Source organism: Neomonachus schauinslandi, chromosome 2 (genome assembly GCF_002201575.2).
Source record: "Neomonachus schauinslandi chromosome 2, ASM220157v2, whole genome shotgun sequence".
NCBI lineage: Eukaryota > Metazoa > Chordata > Mammalia > Carnivora > Phocidae > Neomonachus > Neomonachus schauinslandi.
The window spans coordinates 41,740,211-41,764,485 of NC_058404.1; the positions used below are offsets into that span (position 1 = coordinate 41,740,211).

The 24,275-nt window shown below is 39.5% G+C and overlaps 1 protein-coding gene across 2 annotated transcripts in view; it reads right to left on the bottom strand.

Moving 5' to 3' along the window:
* Positions 1 to 14,630: 14,630 nt before the first annotated feature.
* SLC18A1 (solute carrier family 18 member A1) overlaps positions 14,631 to 24,275 on the bottom strand; it is a 29,410-nt gene continuing 19,765 nt past the window's right edge. For both annotated transcript variants that reach the window (XM_021698932.1, XM_021698931.1), the window contains 6 exons: positions 18,889 to 18,967; positions 17,896 to 17,947; positions 16,310 to 16,373; positions 15,938 to 16,057; positions 15,594 to 15,727; positions 14,631 to 14,744 (listed from right to left, as the gene is read on the bottom strand). In XM_021698932.1, coding sequence (XP_021554607.1) covers positions 14,631 to 14,744; positions 15,594 to 15,727; positions 15,938 to 16,057; positions 16,310 to 16,373; positions 17,896 to 17,947; positions 18,889 to 18,967 — 563 coding nt within the window. The remainder of the gene's footprint in view (positions 14,745 to 15,593; positions 15,728 to 15,937; positions 16,058 to 16,309; positions 16,374 to 17,895; positions 17,948 to 18,888; positions 18,968 to 24,275) is intronic.

A 24,275-nucleotide genomic window follows, 5' to 3' on the forward strand; every position in this document is an offset into this window, starting at 1 on the left:
CTGTGTCTCTTTATCCTCTTATGTCCAGTTCTTATGTCCACTGACCCACGCCCTCCCAAGGGACTCTTAGTTGTCACCTATAAGGGTATCTTTACAGCCTCCTTCCTTCCTGGCTTTCCTTGGCATTCAGTGGTACTGATCACAACCTTGTTACACTGTCTTCTTTCTCAGCTTTAGGCAAACTTATTTTTTTCTAGATTTGTTGATGTTGTTCTATCTCTCCTGGTTTTTTTTTCCTGTGTGTCTCACTGGCTTTAATTTAAAGTTTATCCCCTTGCTGCTTCTTCATCTTTATTCCAGCTCTTGGCCATAGACATCATGCCACAAACTGGAGTCAGGAAGCCATATTTTTTGACACCTCCTTCTATTCCTCAGTCTCCACGTCCTATAAATTCTACTTTCTTTTACTTATCCTGTGTCCTCTGTTATCTCAGCTACTGCCCCTTTTGAGTTTTTCTCTTTTCTCACTTATAATAAAGAAACTCCCAATGGATGTTCCTGCTCATAATATATCCCCACACAGTGGAACCTCTACATGGCTGTCAGATCCTTTGACAGTACAAACATGGCCATATCAGGACATGAATGAAAGCCTTAAATAACCCTGATTCACTATAATTTACTTTCTGAATTCCATGGATTGGCCTTTAAGCTTCTTTACAAAGTCCTTTACTGGATGGCCTGCAACCAATCCCACCATTCATATAGCTCTCCAGGCCCTCAGAAGGACCTGTCACTCCTGAAACCTATGCCTCCCCATCTGTGCTGCTCACCTCCCCTTTGTGAGAAGCACACTCTTATCCATCCCTCAAGGTCCAACCCAAATATCATCTCCTCTGGCCAACTCCCTCTTCTCTCCTCCAACTTCTTCCCCCTAAAATGGTTGAACTGAGGTGCCCTTTGTGCATCTGCAACACTTTCATCCTTCTGTGAATAGAGCCCCAGCCCCAAGGCCTTCTTTAATGAGTTGCTGGACAGGTAAGAGCCAGGTTTTGTCTAACTTTGTTTTTCTAGTACAGTAACTGTACATCATAGGAGCCAAATAAATGATAATGATGATCATGAAAATACATTACTGAATGAATGAACTAATACATTTAAATTTTTCTTTTAAGGGCTTTTAGGAAGGAGGGAAAAAGAGATGGAGATAGACAAAAGGGGAAGCAGAAGCAATGAACAGGGTAGCATCACTTAGCTTATCAGATCACCAGTTGTATTTAAATGATAGGGCTAGTTAAGTTTTATTTCACAGAAAGCCAGTTGGCAATTTAGTACTGGGGAACTGCCTCAGGAACCCCAGGCCATGTCCTAAAAGTGGGAGTGGTTATACCCAGCCTCTGGAGGCCTGTGCATTCTGATTGAAAGAAGATAGAAAAATGATCAAAACAAATACTTCACAAGTTTTCCCTTGAGCCTTTTTGTGGAGTAACAGTTTTCTATGCCTGAAAAAAACCTCCCTGAAATTGAAAAAGCTGGAAGCTTCCGAGGAGAGGAGGTAGGTTTCTAGTGTGGTCAGGGCTCCTCCTGGTGGATCTCTATAAACTGAGTCTTTCCTAATCCCATCCTCTTACCCATTTATTCAGCATTCTCAGTCTTCATCAACTATTGTATGTATATTAGTTTTGTATTGCTACTATAACAAATTATCTCAAATGTAGTGACTTAAAACAATATAAATATATTATCCTATAGTTCTATAGTGGCCAAGGGCCCAAAGATGGGTCACTTTACAGGAAAATTATTTTGAGCTGAAGGCAACTGAGACTCTACAGGTTTTTGGGAAGGAGGAATACCTGTCTTCTCAAAGGTCCTTTTAGCTGCACTAAGAATCAAGTTGACATGAAACAGATTAACAGGAAAAAATCAAATTTAATAAGCATATGTTTGGGGAAATCCACATAGACATGGAAATACTAAAGACAGTCAGGCAAAATAAGATATATATGTCATTCTGAACTAAGGAGAAGGGGGTGAGACCTGGAATTTCAGAGGAAAAGAATTCACTTGACAGGATGAAAAGAAGTGCAGATATTTGGTAATTAGGTGTTTGCCCTAACATACAAATGGCCATTCAGATAAAATTTATCTCTGTGAATAATACTTATTCTGGGAAAGACCCCCAATTTATTTATTTTTTTTATTTAAATTCAATGAACCAACACATAGTATATCATCGGTTTCAGATGTAGTGTTCAACAATTCATCAGTTGCATATAATATCCAGTGCTCATCAGATCAGGTGTCCTCCTTAATGCCCATCACCCAGTTACCGTATCCACTTACCCACCTCCCCTTCAGCAACCCTTAGTTTGTTTCCCACAGTTAAGAGTCTCTCATGGTTTGGAAAGACCATGAGATTTAGATTCTTTTCTTCTGTGTGGTTAAGGAAGGCACAGAAGTTTCTTTTGAGTTCACAGGGTCTCAAGTGACTTCAGCTCAAAATAATCCACATGCCAAAGTGGCACATTCATGGTTGGGGAGGGGTATCTGTCCTGATCCCCTTCAGTCCCCCCATATGAAACTTCCATGGGAGTATCACATATTAAAAGTTGAGCTGGTAGGTTGTTTCATCTCAATTATCTAGTTGCTTTGTTCTGATAATAGGTCAGTTTAGTTAAACTCATTTCAGAAAACAGTGATGCACGTGTATTCTTAAAGCTAGGTCTATGGTTCGAGTAATCGGGTATTAAATAAAAGACATTTCTATGGAAATAAAGGAAAAACAAGTCAATAATTGGATCAAACGTTAAGCCAGTGTCTGAGTTCTAAGAGTAGCCAGTTGAGAAGATTTCTAGATGTCAGACTTTAAGCATCTTCACATAGAGTGAGGGGAGGTAGAGGCAATCTGACAGATGTTCCTGGTGTGTAGTTCAAATGTCTCTGGTGATTTTGTCATAAAGCAATAGCACAAAGATTGTCTATGAATGAGTTATTATGGTGATTTCTTTATATCAAGTTATTAGTATTTAGTTTGCAGGTTTTCAGAAAAAAAGGGCAGTTTTAGTTTCAAAATGATTCCAAGTCAGAAAGTTGGAAGAAATATCAAAATGTTAGTTAGGCACTGGAAGACACTAGAAGAAATCAGGATCTAGTCAAGTTTACAATGAATCGTATTAAAATCTAATACCTACAAAGATGTGTTATTGAAACATATTTTCTCTCTATAATCACCCTCATTTTTACCAAAGATAGTCAAATTGACACTAATGTATTTGCAAAATAAGTCTAGTCTCAAAAAAAACTTGGTTTGGTTATTTACATAAGTGCAGTAAGAATAGTGATTGACCATATACACTCTTTAAAACTTGTTTGCTGAGGGAAACAAAAGCAAAAATAAACTATTGGGACTTCATCAAGGTAAAAAGCTTCTGGAAAACAAACTGAGGGCTGTGGAAAAGGAGGTGGGTGGGGGGATGGGGTAACTGGGTGATGGGCATTAAGGAGGGAATGTGATGTGATGAGCACTGGGTGTTATACATAACTAATGAATCATTGAACATTATATCAAAAACTAATGGTGTACTACATGTTGGTTCATTGAATTTAAATTAAAAAAAAAGATAAAAACTTCTACACAGTGAAGGGAACAACCAACAAAATAAAAGGCAACCTTGGAAATGGGAGATTTTACAAATGACATATCTGATAAAGGGTTAATATCCAAAATCCATAAAGAGTTTATCAAATGCGACACCCAAAAAACAAATAATCCAGTTAAAAAATGGGCAGAAGACATGAATAAACATTTTTCCAAAGAAGACATCCAGATGGCTAACAGACACATGAAAATATGCTCAACATGTACTCATCAATAGGGAAATACAAATCAAAACCACAGTGAGATACTACCTCACACTGATTAGAATGGTTAAAATTAACAACTCAGGAAACAATGGATGTTGGCAAGGATGTGGAGAAAGGGGAACCCTCTTACACTGTTGGTGGGAATGCAAACTTGTTCAACCACTCTGGAAAACAGTATAGAAGTTCCTCAAAAAGTTAAAAAGAGAAATACCCTATGACCCTGTAATCACACTACTATGTATTTACCCCAAGGATACAAAAATATGAATTCACAGGGATACATGAACTCCAATGTTTATAGCAGCATTATCAACAATGGCCAAATTATAGAAATAGTCCAAGTGTGTCCATTGACTGATGAATGGATAAAAAAGAAGTGGTACACACACACACACACACACACACACACACACACACGAATATTATTTGGCAATAAAAAATGAAATCTTGCCATTTGCAACAACATGGATTGATCTAGAGAGTATAATGATTTCACTTATATTTAGAATTTAAGAAAAAACACAAATGAACATAGTGGGGGAAAAAAGATAGTAAAACCAAGAAACAGACTCTCAACTACAGAGAACAAACTGAGGGTTGCCGGAGGGAAGGTGGGCAAGGGGAGGGGTTAAATAGGTGATGGGCATTAAGGAGTGCACTTGTGATGAGCACTGGGTGTTGTATGTAAGTGATGAATCATTAAATTCTACACCTGAAACTAATGTTACACTGTATGTAACTGGAATTGAACAAAAATTTGGAAAGAAAAATAAATAAATAAATAAATAAATAAATAAATAAATAAATAAATAAATAAAACTTGTTTGCTGGGACTTTTCATAAAGAATCTCTAGAATGAATATTAATAGCATCTGGAGGCCAGAAGCCAAGCCAAATACTTGCCATCAGAGTTTGCCTGTAATACCTATAGATCTGGGTGAATTACTCTCTTCTCAAGGTCCCCCAAATATCCTGAGGCTCCTACACCTGCTAAGAAGTGACCTTCTTTACTCACCTGGTAAGTATGTTGGGAACTCTGTAAGCAAGGTATCAGGCTAATATTTCCAAGGGGGCTTTATTGGATCCATAAAGTCAACCTTGGATCCTTAAAACTGTCTGATCATATCTGAGTCTATGCAGGTCTTTCTCAAATATGACATTCTGGACAAAGCCTTGGTAATATAACCAATGTTTCCAATTGTGTCTTGTCAGAAAGAGAACAGATTCTAAATGAGCTTATGCAAATAAATATACTGCCATTAAAATATAAGAATATCTGCTGAGAATTTCTGAATTCTGGAGAATTCTGTAGGGAGAAAAAAATAAATGTTGCAATTTGTTCACAAAGGTATATTTTGTCATATTGCTGTCAATTCACTTAAGGGAAAATGTTTTCTATTCCCCACAACAACCAAGGGGGAACTTTGTAGAGGAAGGACCAGTGGGAAAGAGCAGCCAAAACACAACAACAGAGTGTACACACAGCATACACCAGAAATACCTCCTGAGGTTTTTGTTGTGGTGGTTATTGTTTTTGTTGTGTGTTTTTTTCTTTTTCTTTGTTTTCCAGAAACAATGACAAAACAGAGAAATTCACCCCAAGAGAAAGAACAGTAGGTAGTCCTCAGTGCCAGAATCAATATGGATATAAGTAAGATGTCTGAAATAGAATTTAAAACAATGATTCACAGAAACTAGCTGGGCTTGCAAAAGCATAAAAGACACTAGAGAATCCCTTACTGTAAATCTGGCAGGAAAAGAAAAATAATAAAGATTAGAGCAGAAATCAATGATATAGAAATTAAAAAAAAACAAACAAACAGTAGAACAGATCAACAAAACTAGGAGCTGGTTCTTTGAAAGAATTAATAAGATTGATGAACCCCTGGCCAGACTTATCAAAAATAAAAGAGAAAGGACCCAAATTAATAAAATCATGAACAAAAGAGGAGAGGTAACAACCAACACCACAGAAATACAAATAATTCTAAGAGACTATTATGAGAAATTACACACCAACAATTAGGCAATCTGGAAGAAATGGATGCATTCCTAGAAACATATAAACTACTAAAACTGAAACAGGAAGAAATAGAAAACCTGAAGAGACCCATAACCAGCAAAGAAACTGAATCATTAATAAAAAGCTCCCAAAAGAGAAGAGTCCAGGGCCAGATGGCCTCCCAGCAATATTCTACCAAACATTTAAGAAGAATTAATACCCATTCTTCTGAAACTGTTTCAAAAAATAGAAATGGAAGGCAAACTTCTAAACTCATTCTATGAGGCCAGCATTACCTTGATCCCCAAACCAGACAATGACCCCACCAAAAAGGAGAATTACAGACCAATATCCCTGATGAACATAGATGCAGAAATTCTCACCAAGATACTGGCCAATAGGATTCAACAGTACATTAAAAGGATTATTCACCATGACCAAGTCGGATTTTTTCCCTGGGCTGCAAGAGTGATTCAACAACCACAAATCAGTCAATATGATACACCACATTAATGAAAGAAAGGACAAGAACTATATGATCCTCTTAAGAGATGAGGAAAAATAATTTGACAAAACACAGTACCCTTTCTTGAAAAAAACTCTCTGCAGTGTTGGGATAGAAGGAACATACCTCAATATCATAAAAGCCATATATGAAAAACCCACGGTGGATATCATCCTAAACAGGGGAAAGCTGAGAACTTTTCCCCTAAGGTCAGGAACTCAATAGGGATGTCCACTCACCACTGTTGTTCAACATGGTATTGGAAGTCCTAGACTCAGCAGTCAGACAACAAAAAGAAATAAAAGGCATTCAAATTGGCAAAGAAGAAGTCAAATTCTCATTCTTCACAAATGACATGATACTCTATGTAGAAAACCCAAAAGACTCCAGCAAAACTGCTAGAACTGATACAGGAATTCAGCAAAGTGGCAGGATATAAAATCAGTGCACAGAAGTCAGTTGCATTTCTTTACACTAACAATCAGGCAGAAGAAAGAGAAATCAAGGAACTGATCCCATTTACAGTTGCACCAAAAACCATAAGATACCTAGGAATAAACCTAACCAAGGAGGTAAAACTAGAGAACACTTATGAAAGAAATTGAGGAAGACACAAAGAACTGGAAAAACATTCCATACTCATGGATTAGAAGAACAAATATTGTTAAAATGTCTATGCTACCCAAAGCAATATACACATTCAAAGCAATCCCTATCAAAATACCATCAGCATTTTCATAGAGCTGGAACAAACAGTCCTAAAATTTGAATGTAACCAGAAAAACCTTGAATAGCCAAAGGAATGTTGAAAAAGAAAACCAAAGCTGGAGGCATCACAATTCCGGACTTCAAGCTGTATTGCAAAGATGCAAGCATCAAGACACGTGGTACTGGCAAAAAAACAGACACATAGATCAATGAAACAGAATATAGAGCCCAGAAATCGACCCTCAACTCTATGGTCATCTAATCTTTGACAAAGCAGGAAAGAATAGCCAATGGAACAGACAGTCTCTTCAACAAATGGTGTTGGGAAAATTGGACAGTCACATGCAAAACAGTGAAACTGGACCACTTTCTTACACCATACACAAAAATAAACTCAAAATGGATGAATGACCTCAAGGTGAGACAGGAACCCATCAAAGTCCTAGAGGAGAACACAGGCAGCAACCTCTTTGACCTCAGCCACAGCAACTTCTTCCTAGACACATCACCAAAGGTAAGGGAAGCAAGGGCAAAAATGAACTATTGGGACTTCATCAAGATAAAAAGCTTTTGCACAGCAAAAGAAACAGTCAACAAAACTAAAAGGCAACCTATGGAATGGGAGAAGATATTTGCAAATGACATATCAGATAAAGGGCAAGTATCCGAGATTTATAAAGAGATTATTAAACTCAATGTCAAAAAACAAAAAATCCAGTCAAGGAATGGGCAGAAGACACGAACAGACATGTCTCCAAAGAAGATATACAAATGGCCAACAGACACATGAAAAACTGCTCACCATCACTTGGCATCAGAGAAATCCAAATCAAAACCACAGTTAAATCCCACCTCACACTGTTCAGGATGGCTAAAATTAACCACTTAGGAAACAACAGATGTTGGTGAGGATGTGGAGAAACCCTCTTACACTCTTGGTGAGAATGCACACTGGTGCAGCCACTCTGGAAAACAGTATGGAGGTTCCTTAAAAAGTTAAAAAGAGAGCTACCCTATGACCCAGCAATTGCATTACTAGGTATTTATCCAAAGGATACAAACATAGTGATTTGAAGGGGCACATGCACCCCAATGTTTATAGCATCATGTCTACAATAGCCAAAATATGGAAAGAGCCCAGATGTCTATCGACAGATGAAAGGATAAAGAAGTAATACATATATTGGAATATTACTCAGCCATCAAAAAGACTGAAATCTTGGGGCACCTGGGTGGCTCAGTCAGTTAAGCATCTGTCTTCCACTCAGGTCATGATCTCAGGGTCCTGGGATCTAGCCCCACATAGGCTCCCTGCTCGGCAGGAAGCCTACTTCTCCCTCTCCCACTCCCCCTGCTTGTGTTCCTAATCTTGCTATCTCTCTCTCTGTCAAATAAATAAATAAAATCTTTAAAAAAAAAGGGAAATCTTGCCATTTGCATTGATGTGGATGGAACAAGAGGGTATTATGCTAAGTGAAATAAGCCAATCAGAGAAAGACAAATATCATAGGATTTCACTCATATGTGGAATTTCAGAAACTAAACAAATGGGGACACCTGGGTGGCTCAGTTGGTTAAGTGGCTGCCTTCGGTCTGGGTCATGATCCCAGGGTCCTGGGATCAAGTTCCGCATTGGGCTCCTTGCTCAGCGGGGAGCCTGCCTCTCCCTCTCTCTCCCTCTGCTTATGCTCTCTCTGTCAAATAAATAAAATCTTAAAAAAAGAAAGAAAGAAAAGAAACAAAACAAATGAACATAGGGGAAGGGAAGAAAAATAAAATAAGACAAAATCTGAGAGGGAGACAAACCAGAAGGGAAACAAACTGAGGGTTGCTGGAGATAAGGTGGGTGGGGGGATGGGGTAATTGGCCATTGGGCATTAAGGAGGGCACTTGATGTAATGAGCACTGGCTGTATACACAATTGATGACTCACTAAACTCTATCTCTGAAACTAATAATACACTATATGTTAATTAATTGATTTTAAATAAAAAAGATGTGGTAATCACACACACAGACACACACACACAGTAGAATATTATTCAGCCATAAAAAGGAATGAAATCACACCATTTGCAACAACAGGGTTGGAGCTAAAGAGTATAATGGTAAGCAAAATAACTCAGAGAAAGACAAATACCATATGATTTCACTCCTATTTGGAATTTAAGAAACAAAACAAATGAGCAAAGGAAAAAAAGAGAGAGAAAAAGAGAAAAACCAAGGAACAGACTCTTAACTATAGAGAACAAACTGATGGTTACCAGAGGGGAGGTGGGTGGAGCATGGGTGAAGTAGGTGATAGGGATTAAAGTGTATAGTTACCATCAAGAGCCCTGAGTAATGTATAGAATTTTATCACTATATTGTACACACAAAACTAATGTAACATTGTATGTTAACTATACTGGAATTAAACTTTAAAAACTTAATTAAAAATAATTTTAGAAAGATATTAAATCAAGAAAGATCTGGGTAAGTAAGTTTCTTAGATTAAAAAAAAAAAACAGACAAAAAAACTAACTAAATAAATTACCTAAAATTTGAACTGGAGCATAGGATTCAGGGGTGAGGAAGCAGGAAGCAAAAGACATTTGTTGTTGTTGTTGTTGTTGTTATTATTATTATTATTATTATTATACAGTTGAGGAATTATTTATTTTTTCATTTTAACTATCTGATTTATCAAGACAGGATACATTAATCAAGACAGAGAGATGCTGACATAAAGTTTACATTACATTGTTCAAGTTGTTTTAATCAAGACAGGGAGATACTGGCTTATGGAGTAAAAATAGATTAATGGAATAGAATTGAGATCTCAGAAATAAATCCTGACATATGAAGTCAATTGACTTTCAAAAAAGGGTTCTGAAAAAATTCAATGGTAGAAAAAATTGTATTTTCAACAGATCCTGCTAGGACAACTGGATATCCACATATAAAAGAATGAAGTGAGACTCCCTACATCAGACCATATACAAAATGAATGCAAAGTGGATTGTATCTAAATGTGAGAGCTAAACCTAAAAACTGTTAAAAGAAAATGCAGATATAAGTCTTTTTTTGTTGTTTTTTGGATTTTTTTTGGCTGTTTTTTAAATTCGATTAGCCAACATATAGTACATCATTAGTTTCAGATGTAGTGTTCAATAATTTATCAGTTGTGTATAACACCCAGTGCTCATCACATCATGTGCCCTACAGATATAAGTCATCATGACCATAAAATAGGCAATGATTTGCTAGCTTTGGTGCCAAAACACAAGCAACAAGGATAAAATTGATACATGGAATTCACCAAAATTACAAACATTTGTGCTCCAAAGGACACGATCAAGAGAATGAAAAGACAACCCACAGAATGGGAGAAAATATTTGACAATCATATATCTGTAAGGGATTTGAATATGCCTCATTCTAGTTGTGTGATCTTAGGCAGCTCATTTTCCCTTATTGGACCTCAGTTTCCTCTTCTGTGAGATGAGAGTTGGAATAACTGATAATAGAAAGTAGTACTTAAATAGGACTTTATGGTTTATAAAGTGCATTCTTATTCATTTATTTATCTTATTTAATCTTCATTATAACTCTGTTATAAAGGCATTACTATTATTCTCACCTTACAAATAAGGAAGTTTCTATTGCGACATCACTTTTATGTATGGGATTCTACCACTGCTTTGCTTTGTAAGACTGCTTTCCTCTCCCCAGGTCCCTGACATTCCATGTCATGACTTCATGGTAGATCTAGGTTGAGCACCATACCACCTGCACATTTTCATGCACTATACCTTACTTTCCTTTTTTTCTTGTGAAGATTTGCTAAGCCACCTGTTGTGTCATCTGCTCTGTCTGCTGACCCACAGCACACTCTTCCTGGGAATAGTTGCCAGTTACTGAACTGGGCCAAGAGTCTGAGTAACCAAAACCAGCAAGACTCGATTCAACTTCACTCTTCTCCCTTGTGATTTCAGGAGACTGCATGATGACTCACTTTGGAGGATAAATGCAAATAGTCCTTGATCACTCCTCCTACCTCTGCTAACACTGTGCTCTTCACTCTCCAGAGGAAGAACAAAGTCAAAAAGGGGAAGGAGAAAGAGCAAGAAGAAGCAGCACATTTTATTTCCAGTAATTTCCTGAAAGCAGAAATTAAAACTTCAAGTAACATTTGTATTTCTGAGGTGATGTGGAGCATTGGACTGACCTCTCAGCTTTGACTCAGGCTCCTCCCAAGGCCCTGCCCCTAGCCCTCACTAAGGATGTCCCCAAATGAGCCAGTGGTAGGAAGGAAACAGATCTGAAAATGGTGATACAAAAGCCCAGAGATATGAAATGATCTATACCAGGCCACACAGCTAGAACATGGGAGAGCTAGGTGAAAATATTAGGACTAGGTCTGTAGTACCTGACTTGATCCTCTTTCTATCACCTTATGATTTATGATCATTCCTCTCTTAAAACCCTTAAGACTGTGGAGAGTGCTGTATTCCAAAGCTACTTCATTCTAGTCCTCCCTTGTTCCAGAAATAGTTTTTCTCCCACAGACAAGACTGTAGGGATGAGCTGTGTAAGAGTGGCTCTGGTGTGCTGCCCATGAAGCTCAGCCTCTGGGGGAGAACAGACAGCTGTTAGAGACAACAGAGGTACTTTGCCACATCCCATCCAGGGCCATCTAGGAATGCTAGGGGGAAGGACTGCATTGCCCTTTCTTCATGTCAGCCTCAGAGGACAGACTTACACAAGCATTTTTTAGCTCCCTCCAGGAATAGAGTTAAGTTGATTTGGGCTATATCTGGGAATAATGAATTCCATAAGTAATACAATACAGTGGGAGATAGTATTTCCTAATATTAACTCTCATCTTAGCTCTTAGCACTTTTGGAGTGGCCCTTCGTGGAAGTGTTCTAAGACTATGGTCACCAAGACTGGGACTTTCTTAAATATTTTAGCTACTTTAATCATAACCCCTCATATTTGGGTCTCTCCCTATAAGAATTTTCCTGTCTCTCTCTACATCACTCTCCCTGCCACTGATTCATCACCTCCTGTGCCCCCTCTACATTTTCTCCAACTCCACAGTTACTGCCTTAATTTGTGGTGCTGTGGCTTCCACCCAGGTTTTGTACTTTGGAAACAAAATGTCTTCTGGTCTGTTTCCAATACTCCCTCTGAGAATGCCCAATATTTCTCTGGCCTATTGAACACAATGTCTCATTAGTCCCACTATCTTCTCTGCTGCATCATAATTGATAATTCAGAGACTATCATCCTATAAACATGTTTATGGTCTCTTCAACTCCTCTCTTTCCAAAGGGGAAAATGCATTTCTTTGTCCTTTCCACAGGGGAGGTCATATGACATTTTATGTTACTTAAAAAAAAAAAACTTATTGTGACTCATTTTTGCTGGACTGATATTTTCATGTTTAGAAGAACTTAGTGTCACCTGTGAATGTGGGAAGCTTATAATGTATTATTTTCTTCATATCATTTATTAAGCCACTGATAAAGACCAATCCCAGGGTGCCTGGGTGGCTCAGTCGGTTAAGTGGCTGCCTTCAGCTCAGGTCATGATCCTAGGGTCCTGGGATCGAGCCCTGTGTCACGCTCCCTGCTCAGTGGAGAGTCTGCTTCTCCCTCTCCCTCTGCCTGCACCTCTGCCTGCTTGTGCTCTTTCTCTATCTCTCTGTCAAATAAATAAAAAATAAAATCTTAAAAAAAAAAAGACCAATCCCATTGTCTATTTTTATGGGATTCTCCTTTTTATACTCTTCCATACATAGACTGTGTTTATGATCTATTTGTGATCTAAAATTTAAAAAAATGTTCCTTGACTTACTTTGTAGTATGTGGTGTTGACTTTTCTACAATAAATTATAATTATAATTTATTGCCATTGTTTTCCCCAAAATATATGTTTTATATTGCTTAAACAATGTTAACTGGCAGGTCAGGGATGAGTTCCCCTTTTAAAAATTCTTCCTATTTTATAAATGTGTTAACAGTTTTTGTAACAAGCCCAGTCTTTATTATAAATCCTCCTCCCCATGTAGGAGTAAGGAGTGTACCATTGTCAGTGCCCCTGACTCCTCCACATCCTAACTTACCTCACTCCCTCTTTGTACAGGGGTCCAGTGGCCATTCACTCAGTCTACATTTAGTTACAGCTTACATATTTTGACAAAGGACTTTCTAATTTTACCTCGGGATTCTTCAAATTCTGAGACAAATAATGTCTTGAATAAATGACAACATAAGCACATATGGTTTTGAAAATCAGGTAAGTCTAGTTAATGCTAACCCTCTAAAAACATATCCATAAATCAGATATCCATTGTCCAAGTGATAAGGATTCATTGAGGTTCAGCTTGAAAGTGTTCTGGTGATTTGAGGCTTGCACTGAGCCCACCAAACTCCTGCAAAGGAGTGCGATGAACAGAGCCAGATATCATTCCAGAGTAAAGTTTGAACATCTCAGTCTGATATCCAGGTATCCCCACAGCCTGCACTTGTGGGTCTTTCCATTCCTACCTCTGCCTCCATCTCCACCATTATTCCCCACCCAGACTATGAACATCCCTTCCTCTTTGTACTTGAACACATAGTGTATACTAAGTTGCAGTATTGATCAATTCTATACTGTGTATATCCTGTTTGCTCAAATAGATGGGAAGCTACTTAAAAGAGGGTGCCATGTCTCCCATCTCTTTGAAACCCCACATTTAATAAATGTTTAAAAAGGTAAAAAATGTCAAAAATATTTATAGTATCTATGTATTTGCCCACACATTCTCTTTTGCTATAAGAGCATTTAGTCTACCATGTCTGAATTAGGTAATAACTTATTCATTAACAAGTGAGAACAATTCCTCATTATAATCCTTGTATTAGGAAATCCACTGTGGGAAGGGATTTCAGGGTGGTTGCTTTTCACTTCCTCCAATAAAATCTTGGAGTTAATAATTTTTTTTTCTGTCCTTTCCTAGGAAAGGTGTAAACCCAGCCTTCTATTCACTGAGGGCAAAATCACTTCAGCAGCTATAGGTTTAGCCACAGAAAAACCGCTCAGCTTCTAAAAACCAGGCAAACAATTTCCCAAATTGGCAATCTGGCAGCAGTATAACATTGAGGACACTTTCTCAACTCAGCTGAGAAAACTCAGGAAGGACCACATGGAGGAACAGAGGACAAAAGTTTTATGGTCTGTTGGGAACGTGCCAAAGAAAATCAGATAGCAAATGAAATGAGGTTTGTCAGTCACCCCACTGGTTTCAGGGGCACACTGTGCTCACTGCTATTCCCGTGGAATAAGTCACTCCTTGCAGCACCCACCAGCTCAAGTTTAATCAGCCTCACAACAGCCTAGGAGAAAGCATCACTACGTCCTCTCATACAAGATGGGCACCTGAGGCAACAAAGCTTAGAGGAAGAACTACAGGTTACACAGGTAAGGAGAGAACCAAGAAATGGCACTCGTGGGAGGGGAGGAAAGGAGATACCCAGGGGAAAGGGAAGTGAAGCCTATTGAGCAGCCCATGGTGATCTGGTGATCAGTCCAAAGCTGATGAATCCACATGTGACAAGTTTCAGAGACCACCTTCTCCTACTACTCTTCACTGCCAGGCTCCTCATCGCTGTCCTCCCCCAGAGGGAATTCCCTTGTGGGCTTCTGAGTTGCACACATCCGAGTCTCCATGGCACAGTCCTGGCTCAAAATTGCCTGAAGCAAGACACAGGAAGAGAAATTACTGCATATCTTTTACCAGTCTCCTTGTTCCCTTCCCTCACTAGCTCATCCAAGTCTAGTGTTGCTCAGGAAAGATTCAAGAAACAAGCATAAGATTCTTTTTCTGCTTCATTTGCAGGCACAGACCTCCCAAGGCACCTAGGTGTACCAACCCTGGTCAAGACAAATATCTAGTATGTTTTTAATTGAATCATAACAGTGGTAGTGTAAGCTACAGCAGGGAGCCAGCTGAAACTGGTACTATCCCCTATCAGACCTCCCTGTCTTTTTTTGTCCCTGTGATCAGCCCCTACATCCACCATTAAGCCACCCAGACCCTTAGGGTCCTCATGCTGCAATAAAGTATCTTATTAACTAAAATCACAAGTTATGGTTCTCTTCCATACTTTAAAGGGTTTTGTACTTTAAAGGATGACCTGCTAAGGATAATGGCAGACATGAATGAATGAATGAATGAGCCCAGTGGAATTTTGCCCACCTTGAGGAGATAATGTGTTAACTCACATTTTGCTGGTAACTAAAGTATAGGATGCCTTTGATGGCCCCTGCCCCCAACTCTTTATAAGCTTCTCATTTTTGTTCTTTACTTAGGGCCCTTCTTAACCACCCAGTATAAGAGGAGAAGTGTTTAGTAAAGAAGGGAAAATAAGGAAGAGCACAAAGGAAAAATAAAGGTGAAAATGGGATCAGAAAATATGGCAAAGCAAAAAAGACTTCCAAAGAGGGAGGAAATAGCATATGATGAAAAGCAATGAGAGAGATGAAAAACAAACAAATAAACAGAAGATTATTATTCTTTTAGCAACAGTCAGAGCCCCTTACAAGATTTTCCTCCTTGGCTGGGGGGCTTCTCAGGTAGTAGCAGAGAGGAGCATAGATGATGTTGATGACCCCAATGATGACCATAAGCCAGGGGAAGCCAATGGCATGCACAATGGCACCCCCAGTGGATGGGCCTGTGAGGAATAAACCAAATTCACAAGTGTTTACTGACACTTGATCACAAAGAAAACATTATGCAAGGGGGCAATGTGTGGCCCAGAGGATGTCCCAAAATCAAATATCTCCAGAACCCTAGGAGAATCAGCCTCTTGGCTTTACTCTCAGCTAGTAAACAGTAGATAAGCACCAAGTCCTGGGTGCTCCCCTCTCCCCTGCCAACATACCTATAGCAAAGCCCATACAAAAAGCCACATCAGCTATGGCATAGACACTCCCATACACTGATGTGTGACGCAGGTCCACCAAGTGTCCCATGATGGGCATCATAGAGGAATCAACCATGCCTGTGGCCAAAGGAAACAGGACACTGTCAGCTCTACCCACAGTCCCTTCTCTTTTTTGTGGCACCCTTCCTTTAGTCTATTCCCTTTGCCTGCTATCCTCCCACTCAGCACTAACACCTATTCCTGGTAAGAGTTAGGAGCCCACACCTTTGCCAGCCACCCTCCTGCTCCTTCTGCTTTCTGTATACCTCCTCTGATCTGACCCAAAGCCAAAATTCAGGGGCTTTTTGTCTCCTCTAGAAGTGCTCTTACCTATGGAAAAGCCAAGCCCTGCATTGGGGCCAATGAGACCAAAAATATTGTGAGCCAGAGGAACCTGCAGCAGGGAAGAAGGAAGAGTTTATCAGGAGTCCAATTAGTTACCACAAAACAAAGGGTTTTGACATGATAAGCATTTATTAACCATGTGCTATGTACCACATATATTATCTATCTGGATTATCACTTATCCTTATGAAGAAGAATCTTTACCTTTATTTTAAAATATGAAAGCTAGATTGGTGCCATTTGGGTTAAATGCCCTATCCAAAGTTAAAAAGCTAGTAAGTGGCAAGATTAAGTCTAAATCTCAGATTTGACTCCATTATACATAATAATGGACCTCTTCTATTGCATGAATTCTTCCTCCACTTCCTTTAACCCCCCTCCCGGACACACTTCTGTCCTCACTCTTCACTGAATGGAGTTTCCTCTCTTTTCTATTAGCAACATTCAAAGGTTTTAATTAAATCCTAATTTGGTAGCTACTGGGGCAAGAAGACAAAGAAAAGACACCAACAACCAATTACCTATAATCTAGAGGGGCAGGTGGCATGATTTGGGGTGTTGCTTCAGCAAGCTTGTGAAACTCATTCTTTTGCCTTCCCAATCCTCCAGTGAAAGACTTCCTTTCCTCTTTCACCGCTTCCTTAGGTCCCTCCCTGAGCACCTGTTACCTAAACCTGCTACCCCAACACATTTACCCCTCAGAGGTTTAACATACCATCTAGATGTTTGTGGCTAATAAAATTTTAGGGATTATTCCTCAAAAGATAATTATAGTTTATCAATAGTTTGGGTTAAGGTTTACTGTGGGCCCACTGTGTGCTGTAGTTTATATGGACAGTCCTATGAGAGGCTATCAGAACCCTCTCTACACTGATGAGGATATTAAACAAAAAGAGGTGACATATCTAGCTCAAAATCCCACAATCAGCAAATGGCAAAGCTGGGAATGAATGTGGAACTCATGCTCCTGATCAAGACTTCCAGCCTTTCTTGAACACAGTACTCAGTGCTTTACAGCTCTAGTCTCATCTCCTTTAAGCCTAGGAGGCAAGTGTGCTTATGATCCCCATTATGGGGAGGAGAAAATAAAGGCTTAGAGAGCTTGAAGGGGGCTCTTGAAAATAGGAAAGCTCTTCTTTTTTTCTTTTTCTACCAAACATTATGGCACCAGAGACTTACACAAGCATTTTATGACTTAATTTACTTATCCCACCCTAACAGGACCTCATAAGGTGAATTAAGTCATAAAATGAACCACTTTGATGGCCCCATAAATAGATGACAACATGAATTGTTTCATGTGGCCATGCATAGTGCCTCAGACCTCTGGCTACACCTGCTCCATTGCCCTTCTTCTCTCCTTCCCCACCTCCTTTAATGGGATGCTTGGTGGCATCTCTCCCTGAGCTAAATTCTTACCCATGCAGAAAGAGTCTTTCCAACAGTCATTGCCAAGTTAAGCTCCTGTTCATTTTAAAGGAACATGGTCTTTAAATGTCTGGGTCTCTCTCTCTCTCTCTCTCTCTCTCTCTCCCTTTCTCTCCCTCTCTCCTAGACCTTATTATACTTACACAAAGCAAGCTGGTGCCTACTACAATCATCCCAATCAGGGAGCACAGCCACCTGGAAGGAAAGAGCCATCAGCAAACTGTGCTAAAGGGAGAAATCCCTTCTACCTGCCACCCTATCTCCACACTAGCCAGTCCTACACCCCGAATTCCAGGAACCCCTTAGGATGTGAGAAGATGAAGACATCTCTACATGATCTGTTTATAACCAGGTGAGCCTTTTCCCTGCCCTCCTCCTTGACTGGCTCCATATCTCTTTCCGTAGTAGAAGCAGAGGAGGTGCAATGGGACATATTCTTTCTTCCCCTAGCAGAGGAATCAGCTTACTTAGAAGGTACTTGCCCCTTGGAAGTAAACTTCAAATTTAATTCATGCTGTTTCCCAATTCAGACTACCTCTCACCTATTCATAGTTTATCTGGTCTTCAAGGTCCATCTCAAAACCCACAAAAAATACCAAACTTCTTTCCTTTTCTGATTTCCTATAGTAGGGGTTTTTAAGCTTATCTTAAAAATCTGTATGCTGAGCTTCAAAGATATAATTGAAAATTGAAACTGTTCTCACTGTAGTAGAACAAGATCCAGACTCATACTTTTTAGCTCTCAAACCCTTTCCACTTGGTGGCTTTTGACGTACCTCTTTAAAACTCTCTAAGGCTCCAGTGAACATAGTTTCACAACCACTGCCCCCAAAGTACTGAGCTTTTTCACAGTTGTTCTGTGGGGTTATTTTAGCTCTTCAACTAGACAACAAACATCTGGAAAGTAAAGGTTATGCCTCATATATTCACAACCAACTCAGGTTCTTCCTTTATCCATAGCCCCCTCACCACCTACCCACTCCTATCCTCCCTGTAGGCAACTTTTATCCATGTGTACTTGTCCTAAACTTTCAACCTCAGAGAAGCTGTTCCTTATCCTAGGTGCAGGGACAACCTCAAAAAGGCTCTCCCATCTTACATTCCTATTACTCTCCACAGATTCCAAGACTACATACCGACCCATCTTGTTGGCCAACACACCAAAGAGGTTGATGCCAATAAGGTAGGATACACTGGCAGGCAAGAAAGCTAGACCTGTAGAAAAACACAGTCTAAGATTAAGACATGCCCAGTTTACTATAAAATACTTTATTTACTATAAGACCTGAAGTCTCTCTGTTACCTTCAAGGATTCCAAACCACATTGTTTTGTGTGTTGGAGATCCTTGTGCAAACCCAGAACAGTTAACGTGAGGCTCTATACTTCCATTTTCCTCAGGATCTGGGTTTTGTTTAGCTTTAATACAATATACTCCCAGCTCCCCACTTAGATTTCCTAAAGGATCGCCCTAATGAGCCATTCTCATGTGTAAAATCCTTCTGATTATCAGCATAAGAACATCATCAGCCTTACAGAAAGAAATACGTATTTCCTGGGAAATGAAATTCCTGCCTTGCTATTCACCTTTCTTTCCATTGCTCTGGTAGTGATCTTGGATAAGTTACTAAACCTTTCTGAGCTTTAACATCCACATCTGGCAAAAACAAAGCTATGATTCTATCATACCAATTTACACTGAGGATCAAATTGGATAGCATATTTTAAAGTACTTTGTAAACTGAAGCACTGGTCACATTGCTTTCTCTGACAGTAGAGTCAAGTGCTCTAGAGCATTCAAAGCTTTGAATCCACACAGTTCTGGGTTGAAACTGTGGCTTGGCTACTTTTTAGCTCGGTGACTTTGGGCACCTTACCCTCCCTGAGTCTGATTCATTCATTCAGTACTTTTAATGAGCTTTTACTATGTGTCAGGTGTTCTAAGATTAGAGGGGTAAATAAGCTAGACAAAATCTTAGCTTTTAGGGAGTTTACATTCCAAGGGAGAGAGCCAGACAATAAACAAGTAAACAAATGAAGAAAAAAGATAATTTAGAAAAATATTAAGTTGTGTGAAAAACATTTAATGTTGTGGCATGGAAGTGTGATCAGGAATAGAGCTAACTTCAATTTGGTGGCTGGTAAGGCTTTTTTGAAGAGACGACATTTAAACTGAGATCTGAATAACCCAAACAGAGCATTCCAAGCAGAAACAAAGAAATAAACAAAGAAAAACATCTAATGCAAATACAAAGACATTAAAGAAGAAACTATTTGTCTGTTATAGGAATAGAAAAGAGGTCTGTGTGGCTGAAGCACAATGAGCAAAGTGAAGAGTAATAGAAAATGTAGGCCTAGAATTTGGAATTTATTCCAAGTGCAATGGGAAACTTTGGAGGGGAATGACATATTTTAATTTACATTTTTTTCAAGCCCTCTGGTTGTGTTTAGAAGAATGGGTTCACAGGACAAGACTGACTATTTGAAGAACCCAGGAAGAAAGAGATAATGCCTCAGCTTAGATGTCATGATGGAAAGAAGTGAATAAAACAAGAGGTATTATTATGGTGGTAGAGTCAGTGGATTTTTCTGTTGGATTGAGTATGGGCATAGTGGGAGTGAGAGAAAGAGAAATCAAGGATCACTCATGTTGTCTTACTCAGTTGGGTAACTGGAGATGGAGGAATAACTTAGGGAAACATGAAAGGTTTGAAATGCATATTAGAAATCCAACTGGAGATGTCAGGCAGTGGGTGTACAGGTCTAGACTTCCAAGAACAGATCCTAAGCACAGATATAAATGTTTGACTGATTGGTTTATCCATGGTTCTTAAAGCCATAGGAAGGGGGGGAGCAAGATGGTGGAGGAGTAGGAGACCTAAATTTCGTCTGGTCCCAGGAATTCAGCTAGATAGGTATCAAACCATTCTGAACACCTACAAACTCAACAGAAGATTGAAGAAAAGAATAGCAGCAACTCTCTGAACAGAAAAGCGACCACTTTCTGGAAGGTAGCACGTGCGGAGAAGTGAATCCGAGGACGTATTTGGGAAGAATGACCGAGGGGGGAGGTAACCGGCTACTGGCAAGTGATAGAGAAGCGGAGCACAAAATCAGAACTTTTAGAAGTCTGCTCCGCTGAGGGACTCGCTCCAGTGGCTAGCAGGGGGTGGAACCCTCCCTGGGACAGTGTGGTCTCAGGACCCTCAGGGTCACAGAAAGACCGGGGATGCCTGAGTGTGGCAGAGCTCCCAGGTATCAGAGCAGGGAAGCCAGCTGCACAGATGGAGCCAAGGAGTGGGCTGTCAGCTCGGGGTTGCCATAAACCGTGATCCGCAGCACAGTCAGGCCACTGCTCTTCCAGCAGGGACCCAACAAGCAGCAGATCCAGGGAGACTCCCCTTCCTCCCCCAGGAGGAGTGGCACAGGAGTGCACTGCAGGAATCTGCTGGGTTTGGAGACTCCAAATGAGGTCCTGTGCCAGAGATAGAAATGCTCAGTCACAGGCCAGGTGAGCACGGAGTGTGGCCGGAGACCAGGAAGACAAGAGTGATTGACAGCTTTTCTCTGGGGGCGCACTGAGGAGTGGGGCCTTGAGCTCTTGGCTCCTCCAGGGCCAGAGATTGGGAGGCCGCCATGTTCATTCTCGTCCTCCAAAGCCATATGGAAAGCTTGCAGGAAACAAAAGCTATGAGAGCAAACCCAAGCAGATTACTTAGCCCAGCCCCTGGCAAGGGTGGGGCAATTCTGCCTCAGGCAAAGACATTTGAGAATCAAGGCAACAGGCCCCTCCCCCAGAAGATCAGCAAAAGCAGCCAGCCAAGACCAAGTTTACCGACCAATGAGAACGGCAAAACCCCAGTGCTAGGGGAATACAGCACATAGAATTCATGGCTTTTTTCCTCCTGATTCTTTAGTCTTTCAAAGTTAATTTTTTAAATTTTCTTTATTTTTTTCTTTTTCTATTTTTTTAATTTTTCTTTTTCCCTTTTGCAACCAACATCTTATCAATCCTTTTTTTAAAACTCTTTTTATTTTTCATTTCTATTTTTTTTAAAGATTTTAATTATTTATTTGACAGTGAGAGACACAGAGAGAGAGGGAACACAAGCAGGGGGAGTGGGAGAGGGAGAAGCAGGCTTCCCACTGAGCAGGGAGCCTGATGCAGGGCTTGATTCCAAGACCCTGGGATCATGACCTGAGCCGAAGGCAGATGCTCAACAACTGAGCCACCCAGGTGCCCCTTATTTTTCATTTTTAGAGTCATATTCTATCCCTTCATTGTAGTTAACCTTATTTTTTGTATATATATGTTATCTCTTTAAAATTTTGGGATACAGTTTCTTCTAACAGACCAAAATATACCCTAAATCTCTAGTGTATGGCTTTGTTCTAATCTCCTGCCTGATCACATTCTCTCTGTTTAGTTTTTTTTAATTGTTCTTTTTTCAACCAACTTCTTATCTTATCAATTCCTTTTATAAAATCTTTTATAATTTTCACCTTTACAGTCATATTCCATCCCTTCATCGTATTTACCCTTATTTTTATACATATATAAGTTTTTCTTTCTTTAAAATTTTGGGAGGCACTTTCTTCTAACAGACCAATATATGCCCAAAATCTAGTGTGCGGCACTAATCTATTCACCAGCCTGATCATATTTGATCATATTCTTTTTTTTTCTTTCTTTCCCCCCCCAGTTTCGGGTCTCTTCTGATTTGTTTAGTGTATATTTTTCTGGGTTCGTTTTTACCCTATTAGCATCTTGTTCTCTTATTCATCTATTCTCCTCTGGACAAAATGACAAGATGGAAAATGTCACCTCAAAAAAAAGAACAAGAGGCAGTACTGACTGTCAAGGACCTAATCAATATGGACATTAGTAAGATGTTGGAATTAGAGTTCAGAATGACAATTATAAAAATATTAGCTGGGTTTGAAAAAAGCATGGAAGATACTGAAGAATCCCTTTCTGGAGAAATAAAATTACTAAAATCTAACCAAGACAAAATAAAAAAGGCTATTAATGAGGAGCAATCAAAACTGGAGGCTCTAACTGCTAGGATAAATGAGGCAGAAGAAAGAATTAGTGATATAGAAGACCAAATGATGGAAAATCAAGAAGCTGAGAAAAAGAGAGATAAACAACTGGATCACGAGGGCAGAATTTGAGAGATAAATGATACCATAAGACAAAACAATATTAGAATAATTGGGATCCCAGAAGAAGAAGAAAGAGAGAGAGGAGCAGAAGGTATAATGGAGCAAATTATAGCAGAGAACTTCCCTAATTTGGGGAAGGAAACAGGCATCAAAATCCAGGAGGCACAGAGAACCTCCCCTCAAAATCAATAAAAGTAGGTCAACACCCCCACATCTAATAGTAAAACTTACGAGTCTCAGAGACAAAGAGAAAATCCTGAAAGCAGCTCAGGAGAAGAGATCTGTAACCTACAATGGTAGAAACATTAGATTGGCAACAGACCTATCCACAGAGACCTGGCAGGCCAGAAAGGACTGGCATGATATATTCAGAGCACTGAATGAGAAAAATATGCAGCCAAGAATACTATATCCAGATAGGTTATCATTGAAAATGGAAGGAGAGATAAAAACTTCCAGGAGAAACAAACCCTAAAAGAATTTGCAGACACCAAACCAGCCCTACAAGAAATATTGGAAGGGGTCCTCTGAGCAAAGAGAGAGCCTAAAGTAACATAGATCAGAAAGGAATAGAGACAATATACAGTAACAGTCACCTTACAGGCAATACAATGACACTAAATTCCTATCTTTCAATAGTTACCCTGAATGTAAATGGGCTAAATGCCCCAATCAAAAGACACAGGCTATCAGACTGGATTAAAAAACAAGACCCATCGATATGCTGTGTGTAAGAGACTCATTTTAGACCCAAAGACACCCCCAGATTGAAAGTGAGGGGGTGGAAAACCATTTACCATGCTAATGGACACCAAAAGAAAGCTGGGGTGGCAATCCTTATATCAGACAAATTAGATTTTAAACCAAAGACTGTAGTAAGAGATGAGGAAGGACACTATATCATACTTAAAGGGTCTATGCAACAAGAAGATCTAACAATTGTAAATATCTATGCCCCTAACATGGGAGAGCCAATTATATAAGCCAATTAATAACAAAAGCAAAGAAACACATTGAAAACAATACAATAATTGTGGGGGACTTTAACACCCCCCTCACTGAAATGGACAGATAGTCTAAGCAAAAGATCAACAAGGAAATAAAGATTTTAAATGACACACTGGACCAAATGGACTTCACAGATGTATTCAGAACATTCCATCCCAAAGCAACAGAATACACATTCTTCTCTAGTGCCCATGGAACATTCTCCAGAACAGATCACATCCTAGGTGACAAATCAGGTCTCAGCCAGTACCAAAAGATTGGGATCATTCCCTGCATATTTTCAGACCACAATGCTTTGAAATTAGAACTCAATCACAAGAGGAAAGTCAGAAAGAACTCAAATACATGCAG